The sequence below is a fragment of the Nestor notabilis genome, unplaced genomic scaffold, assembly GCF_000696875.1.
Source record: "Nestor notabilis isolate BGI_N333 unplaced genomic scaffold, ASM69687v1 scaffold17217, whole genome shotgun sequence".
In the NCBI taxonomy this organism is placed as follows: domain Eukaryota; kingdom Metazoa; phylum Chordata; class Aves; order Psittaciformes; family Psittacidae; genus Nestor; species Nestor notabilis.
In genome coordinates, this window is record NW_009936230.1 from 37,627 (window position 1) to 57,910 (window position 20,284).

A 20,284-nucleotide genomic window follows, 5' to 3' on the forward strand; every position below is an offset into this window, starting at 1 on the left:
AGAAGATTTTGGCTTGTATTCCATCTCCTGCTGTATTGCATTTCAAATCTTCCCCTTCACCCACAAAGAAGTTCCACCGCATTTGAACGTCTGCAGAGAACAGTGCCACAAAAAAGCAGCAGCATGGACAGGCATCAGAAACACGTTGACTGAGAAGTCCAGATACTACTGAACCAAACAGACTTGAAAGCAATTACAAAAAGACACACCTGCCATTTGCTTTAAAAAAAGCTCAAACTTATTTTATTCCTTCTTTTTGACAGAGAAATCTGCACGTTTGACATAGGGCTTATGCACATTTTGCCATTAGTCTGTATTATTCATTTATCAAAATGTTCGAAATCCTTCGGTGAAGCAAGCATAATATTCTGTATCAAACAACACAGTTGGCCATTTTTACCTCTAGTAACAAGGAATCTGTTTTTCTCTTCGGTGAATTATTTTTAACTCTGTTTTAATTAACTGTATGGGTATAGGCAAGCCATCGAGAAATTGGGCTACAGAACAACTCTGCAGAATTCTGAACTGTAGCCAAATACTTTTAGTACAAAATTATCTTATGAAGCTGTTTCATTCTTAGGTTTATACAGTAGTAGTTACTCATACGTTCACATTCTTCGATAACATCAACTTTGGTTTTAAAGCCGCCTATTAAAGTAAAATACTAGCTAAGAGCTACATCCTGCGCAAACTACCAACTGGGCTCAACACAGTACTCTTTACCAGCTAATTAAAACCTCAATATGTACGTTATTTAGCCCGGCCTTTGTGACACTGTCATGATGTGCTTTTGCCTATTCAAAATGAAACTTCTCTGTCAGAGGAAAACAGCAAGCTACAGAACAAATCATGTGTTTGTCTACTTAAGATCACAGAGGAAATTTGCTATTTTATGGACAAATGTTATTTAAATAAAATGTTAACACTCATGCCAAAGTTTAAAAAATACTCCTGAGCACGCCCTTGCCTAACCTGAGCAAATTTTGTGCCGTGAATTTGTTACTGAAACAAAGAAACGGATGAGCAAATGTACAACGAACATCCATTCCCACTAAACCAGGCACCCACGAACACTTGCACTAGGGTTTATGCTTAATTCTTGCAGGCATTAGCAAGTGATACCCTTGAGCAAAAGGCAAAGTGTGACTATCTAGATGCAGGACTGGGTAAAGAAATTGAGGAAGAAGTTCCAACCCAGCTTCTTCATGCTCTTCAGATCAGGTCAGCCCTGCCTCTAGCTGAAGGCAAATCCTTAATATTTACATCTAGACACAGAAAGGAAGTTGCATCTTCAATCAAAGGCCAGAAAGGAACTTACACATCAAGAGGTGTGTGGAACAAAGAAGAAGTAAAAGCAGCAAATGAATGAAGGCAATGGGCGCAGGGAGGTTACAAGTGGCAGAGTGAGAGAAAGTGGAGGCAGAAATTGGATTCCTGGAGCAAACAGTTGAACCCTTTCACAATAATTCAGCCTGACGTGATGGGACTCAAAAGCCTATGGTATGACTTCTTAAATTATTCACGTTTTGGACTTGTAAAGGTCCTGCTGCCATTATAGCTCATCACCTTCAGTATTTTCACTTATTGGGGCTCCTAATTCATAAGACTCAAGCAAGCTATTCCAGGACACCTTTTGTTTTATCTTGCTTCGTACTGGGATGTAATTTATTTTGAAGACAGAGAAGTTTATCTGGGGTTAAGTACAGTTTGAAATTAAGAATTTATGATTAGCTGTAACAACAGTGGGAACATGTGTTGGATTCATAATCCATTTATTGGCTAAATTTAGGTAATCTGGTTTTCACAGCACTTGCCAGCAGGCACATCCCTGCTATTCACAGACAGCTAGAAACAGCAGACACATGGAGCAGTTAGGTGCAATTCAGCTACTTAGATACTTGGACTCATTTTATTGGTAGTGACTTCACTAAAATCATGCAAAGACAGGAGTTACTGTGCATTATCTCCAGCAACCTACATCTGCACCTAATACCCCACTGGATTGCAAAGAAAATATAAACTGGGCTGTATTTTTATTTTTGTTTTAATTTTTTTTAATTGAAATTTAACCTTGTTTGAAATATGTTTCCTCAGGCTGAAGAAGAGTAGGGAGAAGACCCTAATTCAGCTGTCTCTAAGTGCTCTGGAATAAAGTAAGGTGGGTTTTTTTATAATGAAGACAAAGGATTAGAAGTTGGATGATCTAAGTCTATTCCTTGGCTTGCAAAAGAACTCACACAGCAGCAGGCAAGCTCAACAGTTTTAGATCAGCAAAAGGGGGCATGAATATTATTCTTCCTCATGGGAATGTTTAACAATATAATTGTTAATGTCCGTAAGAAGCTCATGTATGCCAGGAATATAGGCCAGGGAAATTCCTGTCCTGTTGAATGTGAGTACACAGACATAGCTCACAGAGCTGGAGGAGACAAGAGTAACTGCGTTGCCAAAACTACATCGAGTGGAAAGTAAAAAGAAAAAAAGTAATAAATAATATGAATAAGGAACTGGACTAACAGTAGTACCACTGATAAATCAGCCGCTATTTAAAAAGGTGAGACTTTCAGCAAACACACACTTTACTACATGTTCCATGAAGGGAACTTTGTCATGAGGTGAATTCAACATGGAAGAAAATCATTAAGTGCTCAGATCGGGGCTCTTAATCGCTCTCTACAAGTCAGCAAACCCAGAAATAAAACACACCATAAACCTTAATAAAAATATAAAGAATTTACAAGCCATAACAAATTAGAAATTAAGAAAACAGTGTGTCCACATCTGCTGATCCTGTAGCAGCCCTGCACAGCAGTCGGCTAATAGCTGCACTCCCCTCTTTTCTTTGATAAGTATTTTAAAAACAAACATCTTAAAAAACACTTCTCATAAAACTCCTCTGGAGCAGCCTGGCACAGTTTTAAGCTATCAGAGTGGCTCTGCTAGGCCTGAAGGTTGAGAAACATGACTCTGCACCTAGACCAGCGACCTCCCCATGCTTTCTCCTTCCTCGAAATGGCAGGCGGCAGGAGAAAAGCCGGCGCGGCCAGCGGCAGGAAATAGCGTGAGAATGGGCTCCCTCATGCTACTTCCAGCCCTTCCTGATATCGGAGGGTGTGAAATGGGTTGCAAAGACTGTCTCTCACACTATTTCCTTTTCCACCCCAGCTGAAACCAGGAAGTGCCAGCTAGGAGATACACACAGCAAGCACAGCGTAATATGAAGCACAGAATCAGAGTGGTGGCCAGGGCTGTAAGTAAAGCAAGAATTCAGAGATTGCGGGCACAGCCCAACATTAGCAAGTCCAGAGAAGGCACTAGGATGCTCAGGTAACCCAGGCTTTGCTTTTGATTTACTACATGGCTACTTCAAAGGCTATTAACATCAAAGCAATTTTCTTCAGGACATTTGCAGAATTTAGGTCAGCCTTTACAGGATGGTGCTGGCATCCTCCATGCCCTTGTGCCACAAACAGCACATTTGCATGGGAGAGATCCTGCTTACTCTAACTGCTCTGCTGTGTGTTTGTGAGCCTTCAAGAACAGAGCTACTCAAATGAAAACGGAGGTAGAAGTATTAGCAATGACAGCACTTCAAAGAAAGTATGTTTGTTTATATTTGACAAAAGGATATATTTGACAAACAGGTCTTGGCACATTACAGTGGAAATGGCTCCTATGTTTTTAAGTAATATATTCTAAATAAAATGCAATCCTGTGCCTTCAGGGAAGAAATACAAAGGATGGCAAATCATTTATTTATCACTGTTCAGGGTATTCTATATTCTAGACCTTTCTGTGTTGTTCTGTTTATTATTAGCCAAGAGCGGTATCACAAGGCAACTTTGGTACATTCGTTCTCTTCTGCATACATCCCCACAAGATACAAGAGCAATGAAATTTGGTCTCCTCATAGACAATGCTCCTTCCTTACAGCTAAAATACATTCTTCTCAGAAAGAAATTGGTAACAACCTTGCAGACCATGTTGTTCTAAAAGAAGAATTGAAACTAACTACTTAGTAAGTCCAGTGAAGAAAAGGGAAACAGCCTCCTTTCCTTTCTCTGCCTCAAGACTGTAAAATATGCCTAGGCAGGAAGTACAGTAAAGCTCACGATGAGCAGAGGCAGCTACTCTTTCAAAATGAACAGGGTTCCTCTGAAGTGACATTTTCATCTAGCCAGTGAGCATGAGGGGAAAGGGCAGGATACCAGAAGGGCTCTCCAGCAGCTGAGGTTACTGGCCAGGCCTCCCAGCTTCATGCCTCCAAAGATCACCACTGCAGTTCCATTGAAAGCCAGGACTGTACCTGTCGATATGGTCTTTTCTGAGCCAATGCAATGAGGAACTTGGCGAGCAACAGCAATAGTGCATATTAATGTCAACTTTTTACAGGGAGGCACTGAAAAACTGTAGTGAGTCAGCATAGTATTTAAAGTTACTGCTCAGAAGCAGATGAAAAATGCCATTTCCAGACTTCAAACAGCTACATTCCAGTTAGGTAGATACAAGACATTAGGTTGAGAATTATACTGGTTCCCACTTTCCAGGGAAAGGACAAGCTGCAAAAAGTGGCTTTCTCCTTACCCTGAGCTCACCCAGGAGAGCTCCTGCCTCATCAGTTAGTTCCCTTCTTTCCCCAGCACATAACTGCAAGAGTTTACGTCTCTGTCTCCCCAACATCTTTGTTTCCACGGTGATCCGCCATCCTGCAGCTATGCCATGCAGTCTGTAACTCCAAAGAGTATAGCTAAGCTGCCCTACAGGAGAGCCAGTCTTTATCAATGAAAAGCAGAACTGTAAAAGCAGCAGTGTCCAACAGAATGGAGCTAGGAAAGTCCTCATGGCCTCCTCTCACTGCCACCATCACACCATTAACAAGAGATGGAAATAAGAGGAGGGAAGGGACTCGTGCCAGTTCCCAGAAGCCAGCAGGCGGGATGCCGGGTGCTGCTGCCGGGAACAGCTGCCACACAAGCAGACCATGAGCCCTGCAACATTCCCACTCCCTGAGGACAGGAGACACAGGCCAGCCCCTGAACCCACAAAGATCCCTGAAGAAGCTCTGCACGCATTTCATGCTGGTTTGGCAGAAACAGAAATGAATTTTAGTTTGATATTAACTTTTCTGAAAGCCAAACGGAGCCCTGTAAGATACACACACTCCTCACTGTTCCCTGCTCAAAGACAGACAAAACTCATTTTTAAACATTCAGCACAATCGCCTTGAAAAGCTTCCTGTATATAACTTAAAACTGTGTCACTTCCAAGAGTGGGAAAATCTTCCTTTTTGAAAATGCAGAAAAAAGCCCACACCAAGGCAAAGTTTAAGCAATTCACACTTTAAAAATGACATTTAAAAAAATCTAAAAATTTACCAACAACTACAGAAAGTTAACTTTTGAAAACAGGAATCATTATTTAGAATTTTAAAGTAATCCACCGAACAAAATATCAATATATAAAAATTCATTCAACTGTGAAGGAGAGATTTTTGGAAGCTGGTTTGATCATGAAAGAGAAAAACCACTTTTCCGTCTTCCATTTTAAGTATTCCTTTCTTGTTTTAAAGAGGAACTTCAAAAGGGGAAAGTGTTTAGCACCCCAGACTGTTCTCTGCAAGAACTGACAACTCCAACACATTTTGCTCAGCTTTCTCTTTTAACTTCTATTAGCCCTATTGACAGTAGCTTGCACATTCAGATTGAAAGCGCTCACTTGATAAATCTCAGCTACATTTTATACTTTGCCTTTGCTACATTCTTTTTTTTAGAGTGTGCTCACCAGTTTAATTTCAAGGTATCAATCATGTCAGATTTTATGAAGTAATTTTCATCAGGTCCCTTGAAAATGTAATACCACAAAAACAAGTTCAGAATTTCAAAGTGATGTTAACCTCCAAGCAAGTATTTTGCCATTAAAAACCTCTTACTTTGCATGTTGTGTTACTAAAAACAATGCCACTGCATGATCAAAGATGCCAGACAGAACAAGAACTACCAAAGCTAACAACTCGAAAGCTCCTTCTGCAAGAAAATAATGCCATATACTTTACAATCAAATTGAATAAATATTAAAATGATGAAATATTTTTTGAAGGAGACAGCAATGGTACCTTCAGAAAAAAAATATCTGTAATTTGTCAGCATTGTACAATTTTTTTGGCTCAGCAGCCCATGATGTAGAATTACGTGTTCCACTAGATGGAGCAGGACAGTAAAACCATCCTGAAGGCCACCCCCGTTGCTGACCCATGAAAAAGTCAATGTCCAGCCATCAGGGATGGTAAGAATTTTAGCTTTCTTCTGTGCATTCAGGGCAGAACAAAATTTGTTTCTCTTCCAATAAAGGGCAACACAAAACCCCCTTTGTGCTTAACAATGTACTTCTTCCCATCAGAGAAGTTGACTATTAACAAACACTAACCAGAAACAAACAGATAACCAAACACTATGAGAAACCAAACTATGTTTTCCCCATTTCTATCAGCTTTACACTAGAAAGAAAAAATTTTCTGGATAGTTGAAATCTTGTAGGGTGTTTTTTTGTAGCAACTGAAGTTGCAAAATGATCCATGCCAAATGATCAAACATTAGTCACCTAATGCAAAAGACATCGCTACACATCAAACAAATTCACAGTAGAAACAATGGCAAAACTTCAAAGAGGCTCCTAAAGACCTGAAGCTGTGCAAGTCAGTAAAATTATCTCCCTGGTCTCTTTTCAAACAGAGCTAATTGTTGATTTAGCTTTAAGTCTACCTAAACAAACAACAAAAAAAGAACCTTACAAATTTTATCAGATGTTCTTTAAGAGATGCAGTAGTAAACAAACTGCTGTTGTCCATCAACATGTGAAATAAGAAACCTGCATTTCCTTGACCATTAAATCTTATTTCAGCTTCTCCAAAAGAAGTAAAGAGAGTATAGACTAATAAATAAGATTGAGGTCCTGCAATTCTTGAGTACATACAACAAAAATACCAGGAATGGTCACAATTATCACAAACATATTCCCATAAAAAAATTCTGAACCATACTATACTGTATGTGGTAAGTAACTGCAAACATGCAGAAGTCTCTTATGATAATGCTAATTATCACAGTGGTACAAACAGCAGAAGAGAATTAATCTTTCTCAGATATGTGCATTGAGGCACACAAGCAGAAGTCTTGGGGACCGATCACAGGCTGCTGCCTGTGACTGTTGCTGCCATCTCTTAAGTTTTCAGATAAATAAACTGTGCTGAACCCAAAAGCTACAAATATGGGCATGTTCCACACCAATGTACTTTCCAGCTAAAACTTGCTGCAGTATCTGAAGCTGTCATTTGGAAAGGAACTGGTCTAAGTGGAAGGAGGAGGATATTTGGTCTTTGAGACAGTACGATTGCCCACTCACTGCATTAAGGTGCCAGCCTATATTAAGACCATTTGAAAGCATCTGCAAGATTTTCAATACAGATATTATTGCGTAACTGAACACCAGTTTTTCCTACCTCTTTGAACAGCTGACTACCAAGAATTCACTATGTAGCATACACTCCTTTTCCAAGGTAAGGAAAAGTAAGCATCAGGACCATCCAAATCACTGTCATTGAATGTTTTCAATAAAAGAATTTGGATATAGCAGTCAATACAGAACAGAGGAGAAACAATACTTACTACTGTGCACAATCAATCAGTTGATATTCATTAGATCTCTCATAGCAGGCTCTCACACCTTCGTCTTGCCAAAGTGTTTTTGTATGTTCGTAAAACTCCTGAAAGAGTAAAAATAGCATTAGCAAAATGGATTATATATGAAGAGAATCAGCAAATGGTATCATATTGTTTCCACTGTAGTAAGTGATAAATGGTGATAAATGTGATAAATGGTAGCATTATTTAACTAAAAACATCTTTTAGAACCTGACTACAAGTTCAGTTGGCTTTCTCAGTTGTTTTGTCTTTAATGTTTCATAACACAAGAAACTGCTTCTCAGTCATTTCAGTTGAGACCAACTGGATATAGAGGGAAGGGTTAACCTTTCATTAGTGACAATTCTGTTGGCATTTTTAATAACCAATACTATTTGGTAACTTTAGCTCTTAAAGTCACGAGTCCACTGAATGTTATGTTTATTTGGCTGTCAAGATGATTCTTTTCCTTCAAGAAAACACTACTTCTCAGTAATTCTTACATAATGGTAGTAAATGATGATTAGGTTTACTTGACTTACCATGTCAGTGAGGACCTTCGGGGACTATACAGACATCTGTATCTTACTTAACTCTGTATGACTTAACTCTATTTGCAGAATTTATTATTTTATAGCATAAAAGGATATTGAACTATAGAAAAAATACAGTGATACAAAGCTAGGTCATGTATTGACTACATCAACCTTAAAAATTGTAAGCCAAGGTACAAAAGCAGACAACCAAAAATGCAATGCTTCAGTTTTAAGTGAAACACAAGTATAAAACACAACAAAAAGATCAGAAGCCTGTCCTTTTCTGCACATAAAAAAATGCAAGGCTCCAACTTGCATGCAACTTTGGTTCCAACAGGGGCCAGTGCCATCTCTAATTGTATTTCTGGATATTGGTATAAGAACTTTGAACAGACTCAGAGAGAATAGCAGCAGCCAAGTGACTTCACTACACACACCACTGTGGGCATTACTTTTATCAATGACCATGGAGTTCTTCTGGCTATCTCTCAGAGCTTCAAAAGCGTTTTGGACTAAATACCTTCGTTCTGAACTTAAGTGGCTCAGGTAGCTTACTCCATATCAGCATTTTGCACTGAGGACAGCACAAGACCTTTGAAATAGTTGCTGTGCATATTCTAATTCCACACACACCATTTCTTTGCAGTAGAAATATTTTAAAAGAAGAAAGAATGTATTATTTTAAATAGCTATTTTACTGTTTCAAGGTTCCTCCATTAACCTAGCCTTGGAATCGCTCCCTCTTTTGGGATATCAGTCCCTTGCATTCTTTTATTATCACCTTAGTACAAAGAAAAGGGTCACATCCAAATGTGACTTCCAATGTTTCACTTAAAAGTATCTTTTTAAAGATTTACCTTCCTAACAAAACGTTAACTAACACCTGAACAGCAGCAGACCAGTAGATGCTTTAAACAGCATCTTAAAGATGTATAATTGCAGCTTAAAGTAAATTTAGTGATGCAGATCTTCAAACCATCCTCTTTTTGGCAGGTATAAGATGCATATGGGATTGTGTGATCATACAGTTGTGAATATCCATGATGGAAAAAGCCTATCAAACGTAAATTTGATCTTGCTTTTATTGCTATTGGATATTCACCAGCTGAACTTAACATACAAACGACAGTAAACGCACACTCCTACACATCAGAAAAAACTATGGTAAAATTTTGTTCCGATTTCTTTTAAAGAGATTATGAAGTTTATATATAATACTAGATGCATCTTTTCCATTTGTTCCCTGGTTTTACGAACTGTTCATGAACAAAAAGACAAGTTAAAATTCTTTCCTAAGTAGATAAGAAGATTTTACTTGATTTTTAGTACTTATAGATTGTATGACCATTTGCTGTTGAAGGAAGTAAAAGATGGCTCCAAATCTTAATTCCCGTCCTCAGTTTTCTTTCTCCCACTGCTGGAATTGTGTTCATTGGATCCTTTCATTTTGAATGTTTCCAATTTTTTGGCAGTTGGGGGACTGTCAATTACTGTCAATCTTCAGCTACATCACAGCATGGTGAGGAAAGTATCTCACCAAAGCAAAAAGGAGAAGGAAAAGGAACTAAAGGAGAGAAGGGGAATTGTCTGGAATCTCACTGTATCTGAACCAAACCCATTTTGGTGTAGCTTTATATATTTATTTTCAAAAGTAACAGTAGTCTGGTGCAGAACATCGTTATGACTCACTCAGCTTATCACTACAAAGCTGGGAAATTGAAAAATTGAATCATCAATTGTAAGAGGGTTTTTTTGTTGAAACAGCAGCTGATTCAAATGGACACAAACCATTTAAATTTTCCATCTAATGAAGGAAGATAACTTACACCAGACTTCAGATAGTTCACTGAACTATTTGACAGAGATATGGTTCTAAAATAGACATCTACTGCAAACTGGGGTCAGCATCTGCCACACCAATTATCTCCAAATATACCCCCAAATACTTGCTTCATCCTGCATTACAGTAAGGAAACAAACAACTAGGCACAGGCAAGTGTAAAGAAGATGCAATAAACCAGAAAGATTCTTCATCAGCTACAAATGTACATTTGAAGTGAAAAGAAGCAGAGTCTTACTGACAAAAAAGATAAAAATCACAGCATAATAAAACTGCCACATAAATGTGACACAGAAGTTCTTCCTTACTACTGTTTCTCACTACAGCTATGACATCCTGAGAGAAAACTGATAGAAAACAATTATTTCAACCAACTTACGAACTCCATCATTCCTTGTGAAGAAACTCTTGTAGTAGTATTTGCAATCAAGACTCTTAAAATGGGGTGTGAAGAAAATACTGTTCCTGGCCCTAGCATAAACACATTGAAAATAAAAAGCCTAGGATTTAGTTTAACAGAACAAATTGTTCTGAAGGGTCCTCCCTGTGTTTTAAGACAGTTCTTAACTTCCAAGAAATTACATGGATTACAATAATGGAATAACAATCGACGTTTGTGCCTTGCTAGGGCAAAACAGCAATAAAATACTTAATACTGCCTTTATGCCTATCATGATAATCTGAACTATAACCAGCAATACTTACGCAATCTTTTCAATATAGTTATTAACTGTACATGTGGGATGGAAAAAGAATTTAAGTCCACATTCTTTGAAGTTTTTATTGCCATTTCAAAATCAGGATCTAAACCAAGTAATGAGTAATTATCATATTAAGACTGGGGTTTTTGGGGGGTGGAGATTTTTGTGTTTCATTTGAGGTTTTTTTGTTGGTTGTTTTTGTTTTGCTTTTAAAACTGTACTACATGACTTGTGACAGCCAAATACAAAGGTCTTCTATTAACAAACAACCTTTTGTCTTTAAGCCACATCAAATACATCTTCACACGTTTTGGGACTAACACTGACCCAGCCTACACAACTGCAAACTGCAACTAGAAAAGTTGGAACCAGGCTTATAGAGTTCTACTCTTGCTTTATGAGAAGCCTACTTGTACTAGTCACTCATTTTGGTATTAAGACTCAGTAGCTAGTTGCAAAAAAACCCCCAGATTCTCCCTCCTCCCCAATACACCTACACTAACCACAATTCTGAAATAGTATTTAAGAAAAAGAATAACACAAAAAATCCTCAGCATCCCATCTGAGTCATGGAGTGTAGCCTGGGGCTACTCACACGGAAGGCAAGTAAACCCACAAGATTTGTTACGCATTTAGGTAAAACGGGGGCTTCAGAGGCCACCAAAAAAATCAAGTTAGCAACAGGGTGGCTTTCAGTTTGGTTCTTTTTTTAGTTAAACAGGCCTTAATTTGTATGAGCTCTCTAAAAATAATGAGTTAGGAAACAAATTAACCAAAAGTAGCAGGCAAATTTCCTGAAAAGAAATAGCCAGAAAACTAGTCCTTACATGTCTGGTTCTTGTTTCCATAACACCAATTGATTTGCTGGCACATTCTAAAATAACAGACTCTACAGCAGCATCAACACTGGTTTCTCCTGCCCTGTAAAATGGAACTCCTAACAAAAGAGCTAAAATAAACAAATAATACTAAATAACAATTTGGTTTGAGATGACATTCCGCAATAAACAGGATTTAAATGTTAGGTTCCAAACAATCCACAGCATTTGCAAACTATCCATTCTTGCCCTTATGTGTACTTAAAACCAAAGAAAATATTCAAGTGTTGTCATTTTCCATTATAAAAAATTGCTGCCATTATACAATACACACCCAAGATCCTGTTTAAACTACAGCTGAAACTGGGTAAAGCAACAAAAGTCAACATAAGTGATGACAGCATGGCATCACCAAAGGTGTGAAGTGAATTCTTCCCAAAAATTACTTCAAGATTGGAGCATTTATTTACCACCAGACCACACCTTACACTTTTCAAAGCATTAACATAACCCTAAAGAGGGAGAAATCCTTGTGCAGGGAAAACAATGTCAACAGAACACAAATCTGAACAGAATAAACAGGGCTTGACGTTGAATCTGTTCAGGCTGGGCAGGGGCATAGTTTGGATTCCAGGCAATCCCCAACTACCAGGCTACAAGTCTGTGAAACTATAAAAAAAACCCTGAGAAGATCCACTGTCTGGGTAGACTTTCTCTGGCTTTACTTAGGTAACTGAAGTATCAAGGACCATGACTTGCTAATAGCTAGGAAGCCTAATTAATCTCTCATCGTATCATAACATCGCAATACTTAAAAAGTAGTATTTGCGTGAAGTGCATTTTGGAATTAATGTTCTATTTATGAGACAACACTTTCTCCACCGGCTGAAAGTTTTCCCAATACGAGTCAATAGCCAACATTTATAAATGGCTTGTATTCACTTACAGGAACCTTTGCAGACCTCTAGAGAAAAAACCCATCAGTGGAAATCATCATGTAGAAGGGATGCTCGGGAAACAGTACTTTGTTCCAGAAAGATCTTACTGACACAATTCTGGATTAGAAAAGGGACGATGCGGAGCCTAATCAAATTAAAACCCTACCTGTATTAGAAAATTTCAGGAAATTGAATGGCAGCAGGTAAACAGTGGTCTTATTAGAAGTCAAACTAGAGGAAGTGTTAAAGAACTCTGAGGTCGAGCATTTTGGTTGTTAAAAAAAATAATCCTCAAGAGACAAACTCCAGGCCTGGGAAAAAAATAAAGGAACCAAATCGGCTTTTGAGAGTCATTCTAAAGGATTAAATACTAGCAGAAAATGAAAAACTGGACATACTGTCTACAAGGTTTTGTTCCCTCCAGATACATAAATACTCAAGAGACATTTAAAACATGTTTATGAAGCAATGTTTTATAGGCATTCGGATGTTGGCAGGGAAAACCACTGGCACAGTTCTTGCCACTATGACACCACATTCACAGGAACCTTAGCATGGACATGCAACCTTACCTTTTCTTTGGGACATATAATATAGGGTCTGTCATTAGAAAAGCTTATTTACTAATTCCAGCAAAATCAATGCCATTGAAAAAACCTTACCCACTAAAAGGTGTGTAACAACCATTACACAAGGTTGTGGTTAAAACTGGGATTCAAATCCTGGGCAAAGGTCACTGTCCCATAGTCGCACATTTCATAATAAGAGTTTTAAGTAGGTCATCAACTTACAAACCCAATGATTGAAGGTCAAACCAAACCAGCCTGTAACTGTACAGCTGTATCTTGGAGGATATTTGCTTCCCAACATGTCCAGCTTTTAAAAATAATACTGACCATTGATTTCAAACCCCTTTACAACCCTGCTTTGCAAGGTGGGGGCACATGAACTTTACCTTCATGACAGTTGAGCAGTTCTGCTGCATTCCACTAACGAACCACATTAGAACAAGACAGGGTCACAGGACGACAAGGCAGCATGGTGCATTCCAAGACAGACTGCACAAGTTGATTTTCTCCTTCCAGGATAGGTAAATACACAACAAATTGATTCATTTTTCATTGCTCATATCTGAAATCAAGTGATTACTATTGACTGTAAGGCCACTCAGAAGGAAACTGATGGCATCTTGTCATTCTCCCTGTGTTTGGGCAGGGATACCAGAACATGTTAAATTTGTCAAATCAGACAGTTTAATAAGCCACTTAGTTGAATAGGGAAACATCTGCATTCCTAATGGTGTGAACAAGTGTTAATTATTGCTTGCTATTTTAGGGAAAATATGCTGATGATATCACAAAGGAAACACATACCTACAAATAGTTGAAGATATTCTCCAGTTACTGGCACGTGTCCAGAGCTGAATACAAAACTCTTTGGGAGAGGCCAGAGTACTCAGCACTTCCCATAACTGAGTCAGAAATACCCTCAGCAAGGATTCAGTCTCATTATCAATAGTTTTTCATGCTTAGAAAAGAAGAACGATGCTGAAATATTTTGTGTTTCTGCTATGGTATCTTCACATTTCTAGTAGCCCAAAGTAAACTGGATGTGGCTGCAAGGAATGGACAATGGGAAGGGAATTTTATTTAAGAAACTCCTGTGAAGTTTAAACTTTCATTTTTTCCCCTTTTTTAAGGGTTTCAAAATAGCACAGTATTTGAAAAATGTGCCAAAACACAATTCCATACCCATAATCTACAAAGTGCCTTTCATTAAAGGGCCTCACTAGCATAGTATCACACCATTTCTCTTTTATTTCTACTTTCACAAGAAGTTTCATCGCCACAGAAGCTTAATCTGTTGATACTAGAATACTGCTCAGATTTAATCCTTTCACACAACTTCTATTTAAAGCACATCATGCTCATTAGGGAGGAAGAACTCCCTTTTGGTGAGAGCACTGAGATGGAAGTTGGCAGACGTGGACCCTAGTCCCCATTTCATCAAGATTCCTCTGCAATTTTACACCGAGTAGTCAATGTTCCTCTGCTTCTTCACAGTATACTCATACATGGAAAGAAGGCAATTCATTAAGGATTAATCGCACTGATAGCACAAAAGTCTCACAAAGAAGTCTTCCATACCATTCCAGCTCTCTCTTGGGGCAGTAGAGAGCAGCAATAGAGGCATTCAAGCATTAGCTGTTCTCGCAGATCTCTGGCTAAGAAGGAAGGTTTAATAAAACACTGAGAAATTTCCTTTGAGCCTTAAATTAGAGTTTGGAAAATGTCTTTCATACTACATCATTCAGTTGCTTTTTGTGTAATGAATATATAATATATTTAAAACAAATATTCAAATCAAATGACCTTATTACCTCAAGCAGCACTAAGAACAAACTCCATTTCAGCTAATGGGTTGAACCCGGGACCATACAGCAACTTTGCTGCCCCTTTCAGGTTGGAAACGAAAAGCTTATTTTTGCCAAAAACTTCCACCAACAGAAAAGGGTGGAAGATAGAACAGTTCCTCCTCATTCTGAATTTGGACGATCACAAAAACAGATCACTAATCAACTTACAATCTTTCCAAAGAAGCAGAATCTGAATTCATAAAAGTATGCACAGACTCATAATCCAGTCTACATGAAGAAATCAAGCTCACATACTCTTAAAATAGATTAATTAGAAGTTCTGATATTTGCTGGGGCTTTTTTTTAGAAGTAAAAAGCTACGCAGTTTCCTGGGAGCTTAAGAGATCTTAAGCTTTACTGGAACAGTGAAGAAATGTCATGTGGTGTCCAAAGACAAGGGGAAAACCCTGACAACCTGCTGGCTTGCTGAACAGCAGGACTCCGCCAGAAGAGATGCCTGCATTTACAAAACATGATGCCTTTAACAGCTCAAATCAGCTACAGGCACAACAGGTCTGTGGCAGGATCAAAACTCAAGAGTCAGCAAATACACAAGCAAATACCTGTTCATCCACACACCTTCAGTTCCACATGAGCTCTCGCCAACTTCCATTCAAGTTTGACAAGGGAAAAGGCCTATGCTTGTGGATGTCTCTCAAGATTTGGGACCTGAGATGTTTTTTAAATTCCATCAGAACTTCCTAAACTAACAGCACACTTCCTGTTGCTCTGTTCCACATAGAGGTCTCCCTGTTAGGAAGTCACAGAGGCTGCATGCACAAAGGTAACTCTGCACAACTCAGACATACTACAATACATTGTATTTGGTACTGGGAAAATGAAAAACAACTTTAAATTTAGCAGTGAGCAAAAGAGCACTCCAGAGAATCAGAATGTACAAGAGATGACGATACTTTTTGCTTTTTCCTTTTAGCTACTTCCATGCTCACCCAAGTTCATCCTTTACTCATCTGACATGATGTAAATTAAATTAAAATACCAAAGGAATGATTTTTTTTTAGAAGCATATTTACCATCACATTTCCAAGTCTTTGTACACTGCAGAATTTTTATGCCCAAAGGCACTTCTTGTGGTACACCCAAAAAGCATGTCCACAGGGCAATTAGCACATTTACAGGTTGCTTGGTCTTCATCGAGCCTCTCACAGAAACTCTTCTCAAGCCATTGCAATAGCAGGCAGGCTCACAGGTATAATTTTATTTCATCTATGCATATACCAGTATTTTGTGGTAGTCTCTTACAGTGATTAAATCCAGAAAATGCTTAAGAATTTCTATATTAAATTTATGCCTATTTCCTGTTTAATTCAGCTGACAGCTCCTCTATTTCAACACAAATTGAATTAATCTGTTCTTGTTCTTTAAGACTGCTCTGAGAAAAACAAAGAAGATGTATCAAGAGAAATTAAGTCACCATTTCTTCAAATGAATTTTGAAATGCAAACTTATGAATCTATAAATATGGTATGGTGAGAATTTACTGGATAAAAATGCAAGTGCAGAATAAAGCATTTGCATTTGCTTCAAATGCTAATCAAACAGATCAATAACAAAGGAAAATACAGGGTGGCTTTATTTACTATAAAAATGAGTGCTCTACAGAAAAGATGTGCAGATAATGTCTGCTGTCTGAAGTTCTGCATTGTAGATTCTCCAATTTAAGGAAATACTTCATAGGATTTCAACAGAACCATGTGAACACCTCACTGAAAGCACTGCAGAATTCAAAGGCCACATTCCTCTAATTTTCTAGCAAAAAATATCTTCATGCACAGAATGTTTTATTATATTTAGCAAACTGAAGCATAAGAAGCAGCAGCATCCCCATTTTCACTGCACTTAGAAATTGCTGTTACTGGCAATCAAATCTGGATTACCAGAAGATGGGACAAGAGTCATTCCTGCAGATGCTGCCACATTTAAGAATTCAATCAGGTGTCGCAGGAAATACTGCAGCAAACAAATCAACAGACTGATCACTATATAGAAAAGCAATGCTAATTAGTAAAGCTGCTTAGTTCTTACATTTCATCTCATTTGTGTTCACTAAAGTCAGTAGGGAGACTGGCTTTTTTCTTTTTAAATCCACATGTACTCATTATTTAGGCTATATTTAAAGTCAAGGTACTGCAATATTACTGATCTTCTGACAGACTAGCCTAAATATGTCCGTAATTTTCCTCAATACAGGCTTAAAAACTTACGCAATTCCTCCTACAGCGATACTGCTAGTTGATAGCTTTCTACTTTAGAGAAAGGGATTCTCAAGGTTTTTCCTACAAATTAAAACAGAAGAAGAAACTCTAAACCAAGGTGAAAACCAAGGTTTGTCCTCCAAGAGGGACAAACAGACAAATCAACAAAAAAATACAACCTTCATTACTGAATAGCAAGATTAACCAAATTTTATATTGAAGTAAAAATAAGAAACACTGCCTTAAATTACCAAAATCAAACCTACTATGCAAATTATTTCAATTGCTGTTTCTCACAGCTTCATGTTCATTAGTTGGCATCCATTAAATACGTTGATTTCCTGATACATACAGTCTATGAGTGACTTTTGCTAAACACATGAGCGTTGTATAAATAGACATAAGCAACTGTATAATTTAATAGCTTTTAAAATTACTTTTACTCTCTTTATTTCATCACCAGCCAGGCAGCGTCACTTTCTTATTTGCAACATTCTCTTTTTGTCCGTGACCTCTGTTTTAGGTGGAGACCAAAGTTCTATTTAAATGAAGGAAACCAGCATATCAACTTTATTTAATATGTAATTCTAGCTGAATGCATGAAATACAGCAAAATTGAAGGCTTATCAAAATACAAGACAATTTTTTTAAAAGAAGCTTTCTTTAAAGAAGCAACTGGTGAATTAAGTAATTGTTTCCAGTCACCACAGCACTCTGCTTTGTGGAAGCAATGAGTTTGTACTTTTTGAAGGTATTTTTTTCTTTTTTCCAGTTTTAATAGGAAACTAACCTATTTTTAATGTCTAATGTCACATTACTGAACAGTACAGCAAGCTAAAGGGACTACAGTGATTAATTTTCTGGTAGAAATGGTTTCTTTGAAGTGAAGAGTTCCTAGTCAGTGCTTTCATTTCTGGAAAACTTTAGCAGTCAAAACATACAGCACAAACATTTTTTACTTATTTAAACAGCTTTATTCTGAGGTGTAAAAAGAAATAACTTCCCATGTTAAATATTTTCACTATATATGCACACACTCTAATTATATATCTTACTAAAGAATGACTTTTAAAAAAAATTAATCAAGTTCTCTGTAAATAAAAAGTGCTTTGCATAAATTATGCATGATCCTACAGAAATCCCAGAGATTTTATTGTTTCGTGGACCAAAAGACCCAGGACCAGTAAAAGGTCTGGTTTTGAAAGTGATTTACACTGAATTCAGCTACCAGCAGCTGACAGACCTAGACACCCCCGTCACAGCACACACATCCCAGAATGCCAGAGCTTCTCCACGCATGGAGGCAGCTGCTCCCAGCATGGCTACAGCAGCCATGTGGGACCACTGGGAATTCCCACACATCCAAAAACTTGCCATTCCAGGTAGCAACTCCTGTGACAACTGCTGTTGAAGAACGACAGCCACCAGGAATTTGCCTGGGAACCTAAAAACTAAGTTTAGCATTTGTTTTTACTTATTAAAATAATCTCTATTCAGCAAATAAGCCTTAGTAGTCTATAACTACTTTACGGTTATACTCAATGTATTTTAATTTCAGTTTAATTTCAAGCTAAGTAAAGCTTGGGGTACTGCAGACTAAAGCTGAAATTTAAAACGTCACCCAATAAATAGGTTAGCAATGTCAGAATTTGCTTGATATTGCTATTCAGTCAGGAGAATAAAACATTCTTATCAGGCATCTATCTATGTGGACAAAAATCAGAGATTTCAGGAGATTCATTACTATTTATACATATTTTAATTACGAGAAAGAGAAATGAAGTGCAGTGGCTGCCTACCCCAGAGTCCCTATACTGAAAGGTGGCTTCAAAAGAACTCTTTAATTAATCTGTATTCAAGAACTGGTGTCTGCTATTACAGGACAGGAAAATCAGCTTCATTTAAGTCCTGTTAAACTCTGATCAGGTAAGCTCAATTGGATTAACTAGAAGTCCATTTAGAAGGAGCTGCTCTGTGTAGATAAGATAATGGAGATTTAAAAAAGAGTAAGTAAAGATTATTTCAGAGGATCTGGTTCCACATCACTCTGCTGATGCTGTCTGTAATACTCCCCATTCCTTTTTGTTAACATTAACCTTCTTGAGTTAAAAATACTTCACATACCCACATGGCCTACCAATTCTGCACCTCAAGATGCAACTCCAGATCATCACTATTTTACAGATAACAAGATTTAAAAAAGACACTAAACCAAAAGTATATAGGACATTGAGGTGACCTGCTCAAAATTATAGAGTGAGTCTGGATAACAAAAAACGAGAGCCTCAAATTTTCTCGCTGTGATAGCTATCCATATAACATTATCCAGATACTCAAGAAACCAGGCTGTCTCCCACCTTTCCCAGCATCCAATGGGTTTACCTACCAGAGAAAATTTTTGTCCTATTTCCACACCCCAAAATCTGTAACATTTGAGGTACCCTCATGGGAAAGGGCCCTCTTCAGAGTGAATATGTTTGTCATTACATTACAAAGCTAGCGATGCTGTCAAACCAGAACAGCTCTCCTCTTCTTCCATGATGTATTTAGACAGGAGTAATAATATATCTATCATTATACACATCAGGGTGACTATCTACAGGGACAGATTATTTTGTTCTGTTGCCTACATAACTAAGGAACATTTTTGGCAGCAAAGAGATCCCAGTTCACATCTTTTCTTATTGAGACTGTATCCTCTTGTTACTTTCTTGAAGACTTTGGTGTCAAAACCACCTTAAGGACTCCCACCCCCACCCCTGACCCTACTGTGCAGTAATGTGTTATACAATTTGTACCACCTCATTTGTACCACACTGCCCACGGGCCATGTCATAAACCAGCCCTCAGAACTGATCCCTGTTAAAAATAACCTCCCCAAAATAGAAGCAAGAAGAAGTAAGGGTTACTGGGGTTATTTTTAACCTGCATGGGTTCAATAGTCTGACTGATGCTGGGGACCCAATGGAGGTTTTCTTGGCGCAAGTGAGGGTGGCACATCATGGTGCGGAGGAGAGGGAAGGGATGGCTGTGGGCAGAGAGGATGCTAAGCCAGCTTTGAGGCTGAAGCCAGCATGTGGTAAAGTTCAGCCTCAAGGACACCACTCAGAAACCATAATAAAACTATTCAGCAGCACTGGTAG

General features: G+C 38.0%; 1 protein-coding gene across 2 annotated transcripts in view; it reads right to left on the reverse strand.

Annotated features, from left to right (window-relative positions):
• GNAS (GNAS complex locus) overlaps positions 1-20,284 on the reverse strand; it is an 88,262-nt gene that overhangs the window by 27,388 nt on the left and 40,590 nt on the right. For both annotated transcript variants that reach the window (XM_010018242.1, XM_010018241.1), the window contains one exon: positions 7,662-7,759. In XM_010018242.1, coding sequence (XP_010016544.1) covers positions 7,662-7,759 — 98 coding nt within the window. The remainder of the gene's footprint in view (positions 1-7,661; positions 7,760-20,284) is intronic.